Consider the following 20035-nt stretch of genomic DNA (forward strand, 5'->3'; position numbering starts at 1 on the left):
TTTCGGTGGCTTCTATTTTCCCTCACTTTTCTGGGATTTTCATGATGATATTTTCATTTAAAGTGTAAAAAGAATGATAAATGTCTTCGTCTCCGTATGTCTATTATTGTTATTTGTTATCTTTACTAGTAATAAAGCTGAAAGTCTCTGTGTCTGGATCTCTCTCTGTCTGGATGTCTGGATTTCTCTCTGTCTGGGTCTCTGTGACGCGCACAGCGCCTAGACCGTTCTGCCGATTTTCATGAAATTTGACACAAAATTAGTTTGTAGCATGGAGGTGTGCACCTCGAAGCGAGTTTTTGAAAATTCGATTTTGTTCTTTTTTCTATTCCAATTTTAAGAACATTTTACCGAGCAAATTATCATAATGTGGACGAATGAATTACCAGATTATCATAACGTATAACATAGGCGAGCAAATTGGCGAGAAATTCACCATCCATTATTTGTGAATATACAGGCGAACCGAATAACCTTTTAATTTTCTACTACGGGCAAAGCCGTGCGGGTATCACTAGTTAATAATAAAGACTCAATGCTCATGCAAAACCACGCGGGATAACCGCCAAAGAGAAAGTTTCCCAAAAAGTTTTCATACAAAGAAATGTTTTCGTTTATCATCTCAACACCGAACACACCAAAACAAAAAAAACTTTCAGGAAAGAGAAGGGAGAACGGTATTTTGTTGCAAGCCTTTAGATGTCGAAGAGTCAGAAGTCATTCCTTTTCATGATTTATTAATATATTAGGGACTCAAAAAATAATCCATAGTTTATCTTTGTGAACTAAATCTGCCGTGGTCACAAAGTCCTCCGTGTCTCCATTCAAAGTCTCTGGTGATGCTGATCTGGGGTTGTTTGGCTCCGAGTCCCAGTCGAAGTTAAAGAAAACTGAAAGAAAGAATGGATGGAAAAAACGGAGCTGTCTATAGGGCCCTATCCAACCGGAAAAACAACTTGTGGTGTGGTAGGCATCAGTGCCTGGTCATCGATTTTTCCGCGCGGTGCAAATGGTGAAACTGCCGCCCTTACAAATCTTCTTCAAGTTTTAATATCAAGTGTTAATGAAAACACACACACACACACACACACACACAAACTGAAATAAGGTGAATTTGTCATCTCCAGAACCCAGAAGGCCAGAAGTTGCCGTTCGGACTCCGGGCAGAGGCGGACTGAGTCTCGCAAGAGAGCTCCAATCTTGGCCTCCAAAAAGCGCAAAAAAAAAAAAAAAAAGAGTAAAATACAGGAAAAAAATTTATTTGAATTTGGGCGTTTTCAATTCAAGTTATGTTTTTCGCAATCACGAGTGTGTGTGTGTGTAGGCGTGTGTGTTTGTGTCCGGGCATGAGTGTGTGTGTGTGTCTGTGCGTGCGTGCGTGTGTGTTTGTGTCTGTGTGCGTGCATGAGTGTGTGTATGTGTGTGTGTTTGTAGGTGTGTGTATGTATGCGTGCGTGTGTGTAGGATATGGACGCAACCTGGCGGCGGTTTTCGCTAGAGGAGCAGCATCGGAAAGGGCCGGTCGACGGTGGTGCTGCAGAGGAAGGCGGGGGGGGGGGGGATAAAATCATAGGACATCAAAACAGTCAAATGAGAACAATAAGCAATGTGACTGCTCAAAAAAAACGATGTTATACAGGTTTTTGCATTTAAAGAATAAAAAAAAAAGCGAAGTGAAGTCGCGCACAGGTTTGTTAGCGCAAAAAAAAGAAAAAAAAAAGAAAGAAGAAAGTTGCACCAAAAAAAAAAAAAAAAAAAATCAGACAAAAGTAAATTTCCCCATACATTTCCAGTCAGAGAGCAAAACGCTGTAAATGAAAAAAAAAATTAATTTGAATTTTGACATCTTGTATTCAAATTATGTTTTTCGCAATCACGAGTGTGTGTGTGTAGGCATGTGTATTTGGTTTGTGTGCAGGCATGAGTGTGTATGTGTGTGTGCGTGTGTATGTGTGTGTGCGTGCGTATGTGTGTGCATATGTGTGTGTGTAGGATATGGACCCAACCTGGAGACTGTTTTCGCAAGGGGAGCAGCATCGGGAGGGGCCGGTCGACGATGTTGCAGCAGAGGGAGGCGGGGGGAAAATAAAATCATAGGAATTCAAAACAGTCAAATGAGAACAATAAGCAATGTGCTTGCTCAAAAAAAAAAAAAAAAATAATAATAATAATAATAATAATAATAATGTAAAAAAAAATTTTTTTTAATAAAAAAAAGTGTTCTCAGGCTTGAGGAAGGCGCAAGAATGCATAGGTGGGAGGGCGCTTCGGTCAGTACGCCCCTGGTTCCAGGCAAAGCTCCCCCATCCCCTAGATCCGGTACTGGTAGCCATGGGGTATCCTGGACTTTGGAGTGTGAAATGTGAATCGCAGCGTCATTTTTACAACCTGCAAGAAAGATATTCGGGAAATAGCGATAATTCGGAAATTAAAAAATGATGACCCTGAAAAATCCCATCCGCCATTAGAAACTGCTTTTCATTGAAACATTATTACGCAATCCTGACGCAACCAATCAATTTGCCCATCACGATGGCCACTTTTTCATGAAAACCCCTAATCATTCCCCCAAATAAAAACAGTAAAAGAGTAGGATCCACAAATGGTAGTTCGGTCGACCCCAGGCCCGGGGCGAAGAAAATTCCATCGAGGGAAGGGCGCGCCCCAGTGACCCCGACTTTTCTTGTCTACAGAGGACGGCCAAGGTCGTTGACTCCTCACGCGAGAGGGTGGTGGGGAGGGGAGGCCAACTAGCTCAGCGAGTAACCGACAGACGATCGCGAAGCTTGGAACGAGCAAGTCGCGCAACTTGTTGATTGTGATCGCAGGGATTTGTTTTTGTTTTGCCGCAGCATCTTCTTCCTGGTTACCAGGGGCAACGGAGGAGGGAGAAAAGCGGATGTCATCCTGCGATTGGAGGGAGTAAATATCAGGTAAGACAGTGCTCGTGACGAAATTATAATTTTTATTATTGTAATTTTAAAACATTTTGTTTCCCGTTTTCTCTGTCACTTCAGTTTCAAGAAAAAGTTCAAAATATTTAACTGCTTCTGAAATTTTTTCACTTCTTTTACTGTTTTGACGCCCCCCCCCCCCCCCACATTATAATATCCCCTGTTATTTACTTAAATGTCGGTTTGTAGTTACATTTTATTAACAATCTCATAGAACGAATTCTCACCTACCTCGTTTGAAGAGCAAAAAATCATTCTTTCGATTGTTGAGAGGAAATATTTAAAATATTGCAAACTTGTTGCACATTATTAATCATTTTAAACTTGTTACACATCTTGATGCATGCAGGGGAAGACTGGGTTTAGCGAGAAGGTGCCCACATTGACTCCCAAAGGGCGAACAAGTTCTAGGGAGCAAAAGAAAAAAAAAAGGTTGCTTGTTACTCAAAAATTTACATTGGCTATAGGCTAGTTTTCCATCCGTTATGGGTGGGGGGGGGGGCAATCCTCCTTGGGGGGTTAAAACACAATTTTCACACAAACTCCCTAATATGGGGCTGAAAAAATACTAGCACATATTTTTTTATTAACATTTTAAATCGCACAAGGCACCACAATAATTGAAGTTTCCAACGCAAGTAGCGAGGGGATTCTGGCGTTTTTTAAAAGTTTATATAGTTTTTTTTTTTTTTTTTTTTTTTTTATTTAAGAGTTTGCACTTCAATAGTTGGAAGAAAAAATTAATAGATCTTTTTAAACAAGCGGAAAAAAAATGTTTTTTAACTTCTTCAAATATGTTTGCTTAAATGTCGTGCTTTCACTTCTAAATAATACTATTTTGTTCTTTACACTTATTGCTGTTTTGGTGTTATGGGCAAGGCTGGAGCTCGATTTTTCATCACGTCAAAGTGGTGTGTTTTGCGTTCTGTCAAAAAAGAAAACAAAGAAAGTAGCTATTGTTTTTCATAATTATTACTGATACAGGGAACGCTGGGTATTTTTGCTTGATTTTTCTGTTCTATTTAAGATCTTTTGTGGGTTTTTACCCAGAAGGCAGTATGCCCATTCAGCCGCTTGAGTATCTATAAAATATGCTGCTTTAATAAGCACCCAAGCAACATAAACTAGTTATAAATAATTTCAAATTTGGTTCTCATTGCAAACTTGTTACACATTATAAATGACTGCAAACTGAAACATGTTACAACGTATGCACAAATTATGGCAATTGTTTACAAGAATTAAAAAAAATAATAGTGATTATGCTTTTTATGTGACAGAGAAATGTATGCAACTAAATCGTAAATCCATTATGACTTGCAAACTAATCAAAATAAAAATATATGAGATTATACCCCCCCCCCTACAGAAACTATTCGTACCAATAATTTATGCCATTAAGCGACTCATTTGCACACTTCAAGTGAAAATGCCCTGGATAAATATTCAGATGACGGCTGCGGCGAAACAAGTCAACGTATACTGCCGTGCTAAGCATAGATGTCGTACTTGCCGAAATTGAGTTATTGCCACCAAGTGGTTCTTAGCTATTTGTGATCCGAAAATTCGGAAAATGTTAGGTTGCCGTTTCCGAAAATTTTGGGCTGACAACACATTCTAAAGCTGAAATATTATTTAAAAAAAAAAAAAAAAATTCTAAAATAGTTTTTCATAATGATTTTTGTGTGCATATTTTAAGACGTTTTATGGGGGGGGGGGGGGGGTCGAGCTTCCTCATAGTTTCTGAAATTTTCACTGTCTTCAGAAAATTTTACTTGTGTCCCCTCTCACCGGGGTTCTTTGTAACATATTTTATCTAAATACAATGTTTTAGGGTTATTTGTGAATACGAAATAATTTTTTGAAACGTCTGAGAATCTGAATCAAGTAGTATATGAAGAAAGCATGAAAGCAGTAGATCGTTTTGAGCTCTGCTGCAGATACGACTTCCGCGCTTGGCACGGCAGTTTAGTAACCAATGAGATAGGACAAGTTACGTATTCATTGTTGTGAGGGGTTGCGCAATCGCCCTAGAGGGGGATGGTACCCGTGGAATTTTTTTGATCCTCTGAGGCAGCCTTCTTCACAAATGAAGCGAATGCAATCCCTCTGTGCAAACTAGCCTAACAAATTATAGTAATACGTTAAAAGACGTTTTCTGAGTCTAATAAAGGCTAAAGAGTAAAGTTGGTCATTTATTAGTTAACTAGCTGTACCCGGCTTTACACGGTCTACCTAAAAAATAAAATTTATGTCAAGTTTCGCATGTACAACAATCAGGTTCACATGAATGAAAAAAAAAAGCATAGTGTAAAATTTCCTCTCACAATAATGACCACAGTTTGTAAAAATTCCCATTCAAATGAGAGAAATTTGCAAATAAAGTTAGCACTCCCCAAAGATTTCCAATACCCGAATGAATAAGGAGAAATATAGCTAAAAGGGTCATTAGAATAAAGGCAAGGGTCCCAAGATAACCTCAAAAGACTGGGGCGTGTACAGAAATTTTGGGACCCGTCACAAAAGACTTTTACGCTCCCCTATATTGTTAACCCCTTCGTCTCTACATATATTTCACCTCTCATTTTAGAATCTCGTTCCCCCTTCAGGCTCATACCCAGGTCAACAGGTGTACCTCCCCTCCCCCTGTCAACAGACTCTATTAGTCCTCGTTAGAAATAGGACAACAGTCCCCAAAAATCTCTAGATCAATCAGTCCCTAAAAAATCCTTTCTCGATTGAAGACGATAATCCTCAAAAGTTCTCAGAGACGGGGAAACAGTCCCTAAGAACTCATCTGAATGAGGATAATAGTTCCAAAAACTTTCCATAAGAAAAAGAAGAAACATGTCTAAAATTCCCCATTAGAGTAAGACCATCAGATTTTAAAAATACCAGATAGAATAAGGGTTACATTTTTCAAATAACGTCCCTTTAAAAATATCTATCTGAATAAGTAAAATAGTTCAAAAAAAAAAAAACTTCTATTGAAACTGATTTTAATAAATTCTCTTCAATATAAATGGTTTCCTGACGTTGTTTTTTGAAACGTTGAAGTAGTTTTCAATAAATTGACTAGCGTGTCTTATTCAAGGTCCAAGTTATTAAGGTAAGGTGAACATTTCTTTCTTTCCTCAAACAGGACATTAAACTACGTTTAGGCAACTTCATGTAGGGGAAACTAGGGAGATTTGACCCATAGGGAGACTTGTCCCATGAGGATTTTTTCCAAGAAAATGATATTTAGGGAACATTTTAGTCATATTATTAGTTGACCAGTCACACAACAATATTTTGCAGGGACAAGCCATTTCAGAATTATCAGTGGTTTTCAAGAAATTCGGTGTTAAATGATGCTGCACCTTAAAAGTAAAGTTTGAAGATTTTGAAATTTTTTAGGTTTTAACCTCCAGTTTGAGGGAAACGAATTTTAAAAGTATACATGTTTTAATCATTTTTCTATATAGCTATTTATTGATATACAGTAGTTTTATGTAACTTTAATCTAAGTTGTTAAAAATTTAAGGTAAACGAAAAAAAGCTGACTAGGGAGCTTTGATCCAAAGACTAATTTGATGTTTTTCAATGAATTTTTATTTTTGAATGGATAAAATATTGTTATTTAGGCCTAATGATTTGATTTTATTCATGCAATAACTCTAATATTGTGAATATGAAGGCCTGACTTTTTTTAAAATGAATTAATATATTATACAATATTTTGGTCTAAAAATTGTTTTTATTTGACAAATAACTAAAATACTAATAATCTTTGAACCCAATGAGTTGTTACTTAGTAAAATAACTGAAATATTGCTTAGGTCTGATCTGATAAAGTTTTGAATTTGACTTCATTTGAATTCATGAGGCGGGTCATGTCTCCCTAGGTGTTGGGTCAAGTCTCCCTAGGTGTTCGGTCAAGTTTATATATTTTTGACTTGATACATATTTTTTTTGTTCCATTTTTACTTAGAATTACGCTATTATTTTTAGCCATAATAATTTGCAAAGAAGCAAGCTATTTCGTTCTAACTATTCTACCAAAAAGAAATGGAAAATAACAAACCAAAAATTGAATCCTCTCCCTAGTTTCCCCTATACTTAAAAATGCATATATCAGTGGCGTTCCTAACACATATGTCACTCGGGGCCGTTATTTGTGATATTATCCCCCTCCTTCCTGTCCAGTGAAAAAAAAAATGTTTTATGTTAACATGCAGTTCGTGAAATTTTCAGTTTAAATTCATTTTTATTTTTGTGCTGCAACGAAACTTAAAATATAAATCCGCCTCCGCGTAAATATTTTGCTCTTTCCCTGAAATTTGATAGAATATAATTTAAAATAAACCGAAAGAAATTTTCAGAACGAAAGCATTTATATTTTTTATAAACGTGTCATCCCCTGATGGGTGTCATCCGGGGTGGAGCCGGTAATAACTTTACTGCATGTATTAAGGAGAATGGAAAGTAATATAGTTTTTAGCTAATTTTCTCAAACAAATAAATTTTTACTAAGTTTTTATCTTTAATAATTGATGTAATTTTTCACATTTTCAGCAACATTTTGCCACACAATGCACAAACTTTCAATTCCATATCTGCACAAACCATTTGATTTTAGAGCAAAATATCTGGAGATACTGATTTGGATATACGTCAAATTTTCATGTCAGTCTTCTGGACCAGCGGTTGGAAATTATTATTTGATTGTCTGTCGTCGTATCCCTTGTGTGAAAGAGAAAATTTCTGTGTAGAGTAGATTATGTAACGAAAAAAAAAAATACAGCATTCAATACTTGAAACTGTATTGGAAGTCGCTGGTATTGTAAAAAAAATCGCATTCATGGTAAAGTTAGAATACAGCAACTTAAAAAATGCTAAAATTGAAGAATCCCGCTTTGAAATAATCCGCTCCACCTGCAATGATCCGCTCCCCCCTCCCCTGCATATTGATTTTTTTTCTTCGCAGTTTGAAAATACCCCTAATGAGCCAGCTTTTTGGTCAATGAAAACAGGATCTTTGTACAATACAACCGATCTTAATCCCAAGACTGGATTTTTTTATATAATTATATTTATGCATATATTTAATTTTCGAAGTCTTTTAAATACCAAAAAACTTGAAAATAGTGCCACTTATCTGAGAACATATGTGACAGATAAGATATAATCATAAAATCCCACACTCCAAAGGAGAACTTCAACTGTAGTAAAGATTGGAAGAGTAATTATAACAACATGACACAATATTTCTGTTTCCAATGCATGGTCAAACAGGGCCAATAGAATGGGATGCTATATGACTTTCTGTTTACAAGTGCAGCTAGCATGCAGAAGTACTGAGAAAAACACATGGGAAATGGCTCAAGGCTATACACATAAAATAATGAAAATAATGTTCAAAAATGAATTGGATAAACAGTACTCAAATATGTCATCTTCCTTTTCAGGATTCGGGGGTTGACAGGATAAAGAAGCTATTCGATGGCGTGGAGGTGGAAAGCTTTCTGGGCGGTTCTAGCAGCGTTCGTCATACTGACTGCAGTTCCGGTTCTGGGACAGCAGGAGGAGTATGGAGAAAATGAGGTGGAAGAACCTTCCAAAGAAGAGGGGAAATTTTTTCCTAAGCTGCTTTCTCACATCTTCGACATCCTTAGCTTCAGAAAGGTATGTGAATCGAACTTAAGGCTTACAACACTTCTTTTGCAGTTTGACATTGCTTTCAGAGCTAATTAACTTGCATACAGCACCACGAATAGGAAATCATTGCCTAAAAATTACTCGAATACCCTGAAGTGTGATATTACAGTTACACAGACGTTACGCAGGTAACGTCTAACATTTTATAATGATCTATCTAAAAAAAAAAGAAACCATAAACGTAATATTCTTTACTCCAAGCCCTGTTCTCGTACGCAGTTACATGACGAATTTCACATCTGATGGGTGAATCGGAAGCGATTTCGTCCTCGTGACTGGTCGAAAACGACACTGAAAGAAACTCGACCTTTAGGAAAATTGCCGTGAATAATGACTTTAAATTTCATATTAGTCATGCATGATGACCGTAGAAGGGCTATTATGGTCATACTCATGGCACCATTTTTTAAATATATAATTGTTGTTTAGTTGACTTTTTTTAATCCATAGAAGAGATCCAAATTAGTAAGGTCTCTTATTTTTATTTAACGATATTGATCCATTAGAAATAACTTAATGTAAAAAACAGTTCTCACGTAAGTGTGAAAGGTCACTGGTTTTACTGATGAAACTAATTACTTGCTAATGAATGTAATATTACATATGAAATTCAGTGTTTACAAAAATGCATGTTTTTCACGTATTTATCTGTGTAGGGTAGATCCTCCTCATATTTTGTTTTGAAACACGAATGCACTAAAAGGAACAAAATGTGGGGGGGGGGGAATGGAAAAGCAAAAATACCGAACTGAATTCGAACAAAACTGAGAAAAAAAAGTCAAATTACTGTTCATGTAGTTGTTAGCTACACTACAAAAAACGAAAAAGAAATTTTAAAAAAAAAGGAAATTCGCACTCTGAACAATAAAATTGGGATTTTAAAAAACAAAATTTTCGAAATCAGAGAGAAAATAATTCATAAAACCATGTCCAACCATGAATAAATTGCAATTATAAGTTTAAATAACATACAGCACGTACGGATTAATAAATTATGTAATTGATTTAAAAAAGCTTTTGGCTATAAATTGATTTAATAGGTAATAAAACAAATTGTAAAATCAACGTTTTAAAAAACAAAATTTCAAATTATTACATGTACGGAGGAACAAAATAATGCAGAAAATAATTCGAACTTCTAGCTCTAAGAAGCAAGAAAAACGGGTTCCTTGCTTCCCCGAAACATATGCATGCTACAATTTTGAAGTTTCCTGCTTTTAGTAATGTTGATTACATTATTTGGAGAAAAAAATTACGTTATTTAAGGGATAACCATTTGAAACTAAAAAAGCATTTTGTTAAGAAATATGAACCCTTTAAAAATGAAATGTTTGACAATGCTAAAATGTTTTGTATTTAACAAAATTAAAATTTAAGCTGACAATATGTGATCTTAAATGTGTCTAAAAGTCGCTTGAGATTGTGCTAAGAGAGAAATAAAAATCGATTGATTTCCAATGGCAATAATAATAATAATAATAAATAAGAGCACTGCATTTTCCTGGAGGGAGCGTTATTTGTTATTTTCAAGTAGCCTCAATGAGATCTTTGTACCTTTATGAAACCAGATCAAAACATAAAATGTAACGGCAGTTCAATTGAAGGTAAAAATAGCCACCAATGTCAACAGTTAGAAGAGCTACCGACCAGTTCCTATTCACATCAAAAAGGAAGTAAAGGAATGAAAACATTTGACAGCAAAAGATAGCAACAAGCGTTGACCCTTTCTTCTGGAAAAAATCGACAACAGGTTTCTGTATTGTAACATCACCGGGCAAAGCGAATTTTACTTCGTTATTTGCTGTAATCAAAGAGAAATTGCTGCAGGGCGGAGTTTCAAATGTAGCAGAAATTGAGAAGTCGCGGAACAACCAGTTTGCATCAAAAGCTGCTTCTAAAATTTGTATTAGTCTAAATTCATGACTGCACTTGACCCAGAAGAAAATTTGCATAGTTATTTTGTTGATCGCAAAATATATTGCACACTTTGGTTCATAGGATAAATCCTTTTGCTGCGATTCTTTTCTTTTTCTTTAGTTTTCTTTAGTTGCTTCTGAACGTATCGCATCTCTGCAACCAAGACTGCGGAGTCGGAAAGAAAATGACCGACTCCGAATCCGGGATTTTTACAACCTTTGACTCCAACTCTGACTCCTTCACCCCAAAATCAATCCGACTCTGATTCCGGGTATTTTACAGCCTTCGACTCCAATTCAGACTCATTTACCCCAAAATCAATCTGACTCCGACTCCGCAAGCACTGGCAGAGTTGAGGACTTTGAGGAAAAATGGTCGACTCCGGCTCTTGAACTTTCAAACCTTTGACTCTCGACTCCGACTCCTTTATCCCAAAACCAATCCGACTCCGTAACCCTGTCTTCAACAGAAATGACATAACTCCACAAAACAGCATTAGAGAAAACCAAGAATATTACGCAATGCCGTTCTGAACAGATTTACTCTCAAATATTTAAATACTAGCGAAATATTTTGGATGTGTTTAACTAGTTGTATTTTTTTGCTAAATTAAAAATCTTTTCCAAAACTTCTAAAACCTTTCTTCTAAGTTAGGAGATTTTAATGGTGTGTCATTATTTTGATTGCATTGTTTATGTGCCATCGCGCATGTGCGAGTTTTGTGGCAAGAAAAAGCCTGAAATTTAAATTTCAAATCAATAATTAGTACGGTTTTTCTAATTTTTAAAATCAGACCCTGCTATGTGCTGTTCATTACAAGGGTGGATCCAGCTTCTGGCTTTGGCGGGGCTCATTTCTGGAAAGGGGGAGGGGGGGTCAAAGTGCAAGTTTCGAGCACAAATGAGGATCTGGGACGAATTTTTGAAATATTAGTCCTCAAAATGCAGCTTTGGGCTATATTTGGTTGCCTAAGGGGATGGATTATCATGACTTCTCTGTGGATCCGCACTTGACTCATTACCTATTACTTGTTGAAAATGACACAAATATGCTCTAATGTTTTTGATGTATTTTTGCAAAATGAAAATTAAAGAAATCGTTATCGTTACAGAAGCAGAATAGTTTTTACTAGTTGAAACAAAATATTAAGCTTAAATTTGAAGGGACAAGATTTTGTGCAAATCAATGCTTCAAGTCAATAAAATCCAAATTCTGACCTTACCAATAGAAATGAAATTTACTAGCATTGGTTACTTTTGAAAGAAAAAACATGATTGACAGACCCCACTTAAGTCACCAATACCAGAGATATAATTCCGCAAAACTGCACAAAAGTTGGATAAAGATAGTAAATTACCACTGCTAATTAGTCAGTAAACAGATAAAGTAAAATTCAGTAAAATATTAGTTACTAAAGGGAGTTTGATATATTTGAATAGATAAAATGATTTTGTTAACGTTAGTTACAAAAATAAATAAATAATGCGATACATAAGGCTATATATACATTCATATTAAGTGTAGAGCGCAGTAAGAAAAAAACTTATTTTATAATTCTCATGGTAATTATAAACACTTTTAAAAGATCTAAAGATGAAAAGTAAATGTAATTACTTTTCACATTGGATTTATTAATAATCATCTTTAATTTATTCATCTAAAGAAAACGTTTTTTTAGAACCATTAATCAGTCCCATAATTCGAATTTTCCCAAGAGGAAGGGGGGGGGGGGGGGCAAAAGGAATGTGCTCAATGTTAAGTATACCAAAACGCAGAAAAAAGCAAGTCACTTACATAACACCAGGGAGGGCAATTGATCCCACCCCCTCCTCTCTTAAGTGACGGACCAGCCTTTGATGATAAAAATTTAAAACAATCGCCATTTTCCCTAACTTCTGATTGCATTGGATGCCAAATGGGTGGGAAAAGAATAAGAGAAAGAACAAATGAAGCTAAACATTTGGTCGCCACTAGGTTAAGTACCTTGGAATCACTAAAGCGGGCAATGCCATGCTTTTCCATCCTATTCAAATAATTCAAGCTGTCTTTAAAGTAAATTGATTTAAATATCTGTAGTGCTAGCCAATTTGAATGTCAAAACCAGCTCGCTTAAGTTCCGTTATAGAGAAAAACAAGGGTAAACGGCGCAATAGTTGACGTACAACAAAACATTCATTCAAAATTCTACCCGAATCTCAAATTTATTCCAGCTAAAAGATGATTTTCGTAACACAAAACATAACGTGACCCCCGTCTCCAGAAAAGAGACACAGATTTCGTCCGCAAGCCCATTCACCCGAGTCGGATAACAGTTGTCCGTCTTACGTCCTACGGTGGGACGGCTGCAATCAAGGAAGCGGAAAACTAGGAGTCTGTGCGAATGGAATATCATTTTCGACCAGAATAGAATGAAATAAAGATTCTGTTCTATTGGGTCTTACGGTTCGAAATGCTCTACATCATTCCGAAAAGTGTCTCACTCGAGCAAGGGATCGTTCGAATGCTTGTTTGCAAAGAGATAGATAGTTACAGGAGGGACACAGCAATTCAAACCCTTGTAAAACATCCAATTTAGGACTAATTTGATCATAAAAGCTGCTCTGAAATAGCAGTTACTCATATTAATAGAAACGTAAAAAAGTAGAAATCTAGTTTGATGTCGTTAAGATTGCATTTTTTAAGAGTAGAGGGTCCGGTTTACCTGATTGTTGTCCGTTCGGTATATGACCGATCCAATCAATACTCTTTTTAGCTTTGATTCTTTTCTCACTTTATCACTTTGTTTACATCAATCTCATATCTTATCTATCTTAGTGGTCGTCGTGGTGTCTTAAAAACAATCCAAACATTATTGGTTAAAGCATGAGTTTCCAAACTTTTCCTATTCGCGGTATTCTTTGGAGAATCGGGATTTTCTCACAGCCACGTAGGCTATCTCTATTATAGTATATACTATATAGATACTATGGGCATTTCGCGGCACCCACTTTGGGAACGCCTGGATTAAATAAGGTTTTAATTTTCGAAAAGTACCGGATGCTTTTCCTCAATACCATTCTAAAGATTGGTCAACGAGAATGGATACCGGGAACTGTTTATCTGGGGCGCCCCTCCCCCCAAGATCAGTGATGCACCCCCTTAAATACCAAGAAGAACCGCACAAGAAGAAAAGTCCTCCCTCCACCAGAAAAGAGTAAAATACTCTCGAAAACATCCCTCCCCCCTTCCCAAAAGAATCATAGGTGCAGTTTACGTTATTACCCCCCTCCCCTGGTGGGCAACCTTGTATTCATTGTAGAAACACAACCCAACAACCCAAGTTAGATATTTGCATTTTCTGCATAATGATCAAGCTAAAGTATTTTCATCTGTTATTTTACTTTTCATATTCGAGCAAAGTAGTCAATTAGTTACGATTTTTTTAATTTCAATTCTCTGTTGTGTATCGTTAATCTAAGCGTGTTTTGGCTGAAAAATATTTGTTTATATCCGTATTATAAAACGCAGAAACTTTTTTAACGATAATTTTGTTGTCGGTCATGCAGATAACTTTCAAAAATTATTAAAGCAAGATTTGTCTTTTGTAGCATTTCTTTCTTGATAGTGTGGTCTATTTTGGAAACTACTGTCGGCGAATTTATCTTGTTTATGTTTATGTTGAAACGCGTTGAAAAGCGTGTAGCAGAGAGCAATGTTTTGTTTCGTTTAGTGAGCCAAAACGTGTGTGAAAGATTGAAATTTGATGCGCCGTTTACATTTTGCTGTCGTTGCCAATTTTATGAGATTCATGCAAAAATTAGAATGCTGCATCCAGTGATTTTTTTTCTCCAGTTTTCCTGCTCGCGCTTACAGTTTTAAGGAGCTACGGATGCCCGATTGAATTTCATACTTTTTGAGATAGGTGCAGAAAGATGTAGGACTAAATTGGTCGATATTTTTACTGTTTTGGTTTTCTTGTGCGTCAAGAGCTACACGTGGTTATAGAGATCGCTGCGCAGTCAAATTTCATGTTTTCTGAAGATACTGAAGGAGATACGATGAATGTATCCAGTGACATTGTTTTCATTTCTTTTAATTTAATTTTTTTTTTCGTGTACGCGCGTGCGGAGCTGTCAAATAAGTGATTTGCAGCTCAAAAATACGAATTTCTGTATCTAAAATTGTTGCAATGTTTTTTGTTGGCATTGATTGTACTTAGCAACTAAATAATATCATCAATTCTCGCAATTCTCACTTTTGTGTTGTTGTTTTCAAGTTTCGAAATTTGTTTAAAAAATTATGTAGTTCTACTTGACGAATAGCATTATTTGATGGATAAGAATTTGAACAACGTGACTTTCAATGTGACGTCAAAAGTTTTCAGAACAGCTCACGCCTCATTCAAAAATCATCGAAAAACAATTAATATTTTCATTTAGACATGGGTTAAATTAAGAATTTTATATTGATGTTAAGATTACTATAGGTAGTAAAAGTCAGACAAACCTAATTGTTTAGAAATCCAGGCCCGACAAGAGGCCATGTTAGCATAGTTGGAAACTAGGGGTCCGGCCCTTGGGAGGGGGGGGGGGACCGACGCAAAAAAAGAAAGGAAGAAAAAGAAAGAAGAAAGAAACAAAGAAAAATAGAAAAGGAAAGAAAGAAAAATCCCTGAACAAGCGAAAACGTAAAGAATAAAATTTACTTTCTCTCAGCCTGAGTGTTCACAAATACACAATTTTTCTGTACTCACTAATTATAGTGAGGTTGAAAGTGTGTACTGAAATAAACGTCGATTGTTCCGTGCAAGCCACCTTTTCTATAAATATGCACAACAGATTCTCCTCCCTCCCCTCTCCCCCTTCTCCGGAAAAGATCGATCATAAGAGCATGAGAGGTTGTTGAATTGAGAATTGGTATTACTGACGCCAGTGACATTAGCATGTGTACAATCTTGGAGGCCCGTCTCAACATACTATTTGACCATCCACCACTCTATCACTCTAAAATAAACTGCAATAGTTTTAAAAAGGAACTTTTTATAACTTTCATAATCTAATCATAATAAGATAAAGCAAGATCGAAGATTCTTCTCAAAGGATTGTCTTCAGACGTTAGACATTGCATTGTAAACAATGCATTTTATTTTAGAGCCAATTTGGTCCAGTTTTTCAGCTTACATGATTAACGAAGATTAGACTGTACTTTCATCAAACACTCTGATTTTAAGATTGATAGACAACTGGCGCTCCTAAGGTACATTGAAACGGGGAACAATTCTTGGAGTTTTAGCACTGGAAGAATAAGTTTTCAAGAAACTTGAATAGCAATGAAGTTGTAAATTATTTCGCAAATCAAAAAGCAAGGAAGGTTGCTTTGAAATAAGTTCAATATTGAGAATATGCGTAGTTTTAATGTATGAAAATTTGGTTTTGATGTGCCAATTTCTGTGACGTTTTTTTTTCTTTTTGAATTAATTAGCAAGTAATAAAAAAAAAAAAATAGTAGATCTGACTTAAAATTATGATCGTTGGTAAAATTTCCTTTTTTGGTATTTACTGTTGCGGAACTGAAAATAAAGTTAATTGTTTTCTAGTAAGAACTTTTTAATTTTCTTTCTTTCTTTTTTCCTTTCTTCTCTTTCTTTCTTCTTTTTCTTTTTTCTCCTTTTATTTATTTATTTATTTTTTTTCATCATTTTTTTCTTTCTTCTTTTTCTTTTTTACTTTTTTTGTGGCGGGGGGGGGGGGGGGGGGGGTGACAAAACTGACTAGAGGCACGCCTTGGCTTTAATCGGCCCTACAGGAATCTCGTACTCCTCTTCCGTTGATATTGAGGAACTGAACTGTGAAACCATGGGTTAGTATTTCTTGGAGTAAATATTCATCATCAATTACCACTCAGTGGGTATCGAAACCACTGAGTTTTTTCCCTCGTGACCTCCATCTACTACATCACAATCTCGCGTCCTTGGCCGTGACCTTTTACACCATGCGGCGTTGCAAATCATGCTTGGACTGAATTGGTATCAGTTCTGTTTACAATTATGTTAATAGGTTAATGGAATAAACACAAAACTAAAAATTACGAACTTTTCGTACTTCAGAACTTAGCATGCTTTAAAAACTGTGAAATTTTCTTATTGGTTTGGTTATATTTGGGATCCTCACTAGCTAAATTTAGGGAAAATACGTTTTCCCTAAATTTAGCATAGCAGCTTCGATCCTTTTGTGTAAACCCCGTTATCAGAGAATAAAGTTCTTTCTTCTTCTTTTAGAAAAAAACCTTGCAATAGTGCTTTATATTAGGGTGATTTTCAAAACGATTGACAGTTTGGTGTTCTGACTTTTTCCGTTCATTTTTATGTTGATAAAATACTTTTTTTGGCATTGCAAAAGCATGTAGTACGGCATTGTTTTGCACTTAATTCATTGCATTCAGTGCCCTTTTTAATGATCGTAGATTAATAAACCTTTTCTATTACTTTAGCTAGCTAGTAAAGGAAATTTCCTTGTCCTGACTAGAAAATTCACTTTTCTTAAAAAATTTTTCACGCTTTCAAGCAGCTTTTATACTTTTTGTGCATTGCAGAAGGAAGTAATGTTTGTTAGTTACACACAGCTGAAATAGATTTTACTGATCTCTTCATCTAACAGTTTAAAATTTCAAAACAGTTTGTGTCCTTATGTGCATGTGCAACTCATGAGTGTTGCTCCAGGATTTATTATTTTTATTTTTTATTTTTTTATGAGTAAAATATTTTTTTATCGTAGTTAGCAACAGTGTTAAAGAAGCCATATTTGTACCTTCTTAGAATGTGTTAGTTTAAAAATGGATACATTTATTCCTTATATGTTGTAAATTGAAATCTACAATTCAATGTGAAGAATATTTTAATCATCTCTCATGCGTGTTACCCATTTATTTTGTAATTTTTTTTTTAAAAGTATATAAATACAGGCGTCCCTCGTATAACACGGTACCTAAACAACATATATTTGTTGTTTCGGGACCTGAAGTAAACCGGTCGGGACGCCGGCATTTTTCCTGAAAACCGGGACGTCTAGCAAGCCTGTCTATGAGGGGAAGAAAAAGCCCTGGTTGCCTGATCGGTAAAACGACGGACTCGTCACCGAATATCTCGGGTTTGATGGAAGCCAGTCGAAGATCCTCCGTGTTCCTTAATGGTGACTGGGGCACATTAAATATGTCATGATGGTCACAAAGCCCTCTAAGTGAATCAATAACTCTGGGGGTGTTGAACCAGGGATTGCTCAGGTTCTGTTTCGGATCAAGAAATAGAGCTGTCTTCAGGGCTCCATTCAACCGATAAACCACAAACAGTGGTAGGTACAGGCAGGGGCGTCCGGAACTTAAGTTAATGGTTGGAAATTCTCAATTTGCCGAATGAAGTTCCATGCCGAATGTTGGCAGTTTTGCCGAATAGAACTCTAAATTTTGTCGAATCGTCAGACACAATTTGCCGAAAAAAGAAATTTTTGGGAGGTCACAGTGACCTCCCATCGGGGGAGTGCCTGGGTACAAAGCATCCTGGAGTGTGATGGAGGAGGAAAGATTTTCTAAAGCCATGTAAACAGATTGCTGTTAATGCCTCATGGACAAAGGTGGCAAATCTGACATTCTAGGACATCAGGGACGGATACAAGGGAGGGGCGATGGGGACTATCGCTCCTCCCTTGAGGGACTTTCCACCGGTAATTTTTCGAAAATGAAGTTCAGAAAACGCAAATTTAAACGAGTTTCATTGATATTGGGAGAAGGGAGGTTTAGGCTTGGGACGCTATCTTGGAACTGTTTCGGAATGTAAATCCAAAACCTTTGTGATCTCTATTTTAAAACCAGTATACACAGTAAAACGTAAGTTATAAAAATCAATCGCCCCTTTCTTGAAAAATTTCTGGATCCATCATTGTAGGACATACATTATATAACGACTAACATAATATAAAGGGACTGCGAAAAAGTTAATTGAGTGAAAGTAGTCACGAAAGTCTTCACTGATGTCATTTAAACTCTTATGAAAAATATTAATTTTACAACCAAAGACTTTCCCTCTAAAATCTCCGAAATGCCTAAGGAACTCCAAACGCGTGACCCGCTGGATAAAAGCAGAAACGACTCGGAGACAATGAACTCGACTGAACTTTCCCTAAAGGCGAAGAAGAGAGATACCAAGTGAAATAATTCTGAACAAGGTGAATCAGAGCGTCGAGTTGCAGAGAAAACGTCGCGAGTCACACTCCGTTTGAATAAGTCCGTCTTTTTCGAGTTAAGAGACAGCCACAGAATAGGGAGATATTGATGAGGATCTCGGACTCCTTCAAAGGAGGATGAAGTAGTCTCAATTCTTTGTCCGCAATCTCATGACCTTCCAGAAATTTATCTGGTGGAAAGATATGCGCCTTTTGTGTGAAGTTTTTTTTTAAAGCTTTGTAAAAACTAAAAGGTTGTTCGTTTTCATTTTTTTTTATTTCGTTCAAAGGGCCGGGAATTTTAATGGAACATTCGTTAGAACTCTCTTTGAATGTTATTAGAATGGAAATAATTTTATTTTTAACCACTTGCACTTTTTTTTGCCGTTTGAATATTGTTACAGATTGTGAAAGAAATCAGAATGTTTTGTACCAAAGATAAAAATATGAAAAATGTTTTTTTCATTCTAAAGACTATTTCTATAACGATGATTCGCACGAAAAAATAAATATGACTTCTTGATTACAGTACTCAAAAATTGCAGTTAATCTTAATATCGTTACATTTAGTTAAATTCTAAAGCAAGCAATAAAATTTAAAGAAAAAATTTGAGAAATATAGACGAAAAAGTAAAACCTATTCGAAGCCGTGTACCTCCTTTTTCTTCTCTCAGACTTTTCTTTAGTCAAAATGGGCCTTCAAAGCAGAGTTTTGAACACTTATTTTAGGAAGAACTAAAAAAGAGTATCAAAAAAAAAGGAGGGAAGGAGAACGTAATTGGAGTTGACAAAAAATCTGCCACTGTTGGATCTTTTTAATTTGCTGTTTTCTTTTTAAAGGAATTACGATTTTTTTTTTCAACATTTTTTATGCATTTCTTATTGAAATAACTTCGTTTTCCTAACATATATTCTTTTCTTCTCTTTATCAAGAAGAAATACTTTCAAAAACCATTTAACTGAGCATTCTGAGGAGGGCACGGGCCCTGTGCCCTCCCTGGTTGAGGCAATTCTCCCAAAATAAACCAGTTTTCCAGAAAATCTAATATATTAATCGGCGAAATATATCGTAATATCAATTGCATTTCAATAATTTGCATTCATGTATATTTAGTCGAAATCGTTTCCTGATTGATGCGGCTTCTCTCCACAGTAAATCTCTACAGTATCGAGTCTTTCAATAATGGGAAAAAAGACGTATGACTTCAAACTTAACTCTTCGGTCGCGTCCACAGAACTAGAATTTAACTAGAGCGAGCTAGAGTGACATTT

The 20035-nt window shown here is 36.0% G+C and overlaps 1 protein-coding gene across 1 annotated transcript in view; it reads left to right on the forward strand.

Annotated features, from left to right (window-relative positions):
• The first annotated feature begins 8438 nt into the window (after positions 1-8438).
• The window catches only part of LOC129218374 (sphingomyelin phosphodiesterase-like), a 42893-nt gene continuing 31296 nt past the window's right edge, over positions 8439-20035 (forward strand). The window contains exon 1 of the mRNA XM_054852619.1: positions 8439-8621. Coding sequence (XP_054708594.1) covers positions 8439-8621 — 183 coding nt within the window. The remainder of the gene's footprint in view (positions 8622-20035) is intronic.

The sequence above is a fragment of the Uloborus diversus genome, chromosome 1 (genome assembly GCF_026930045.1).
Source record: "Uloborus diversus isolate 005 chromosome 1, Udiv.v.3.1, whole genome shotgun sequence".
Lineage (NCBI taxonomy): Eukaryota > Metazoa > Arthropoda > Arachnida > Araneae > Uloboridae > Uloborus > Uloborus diversus.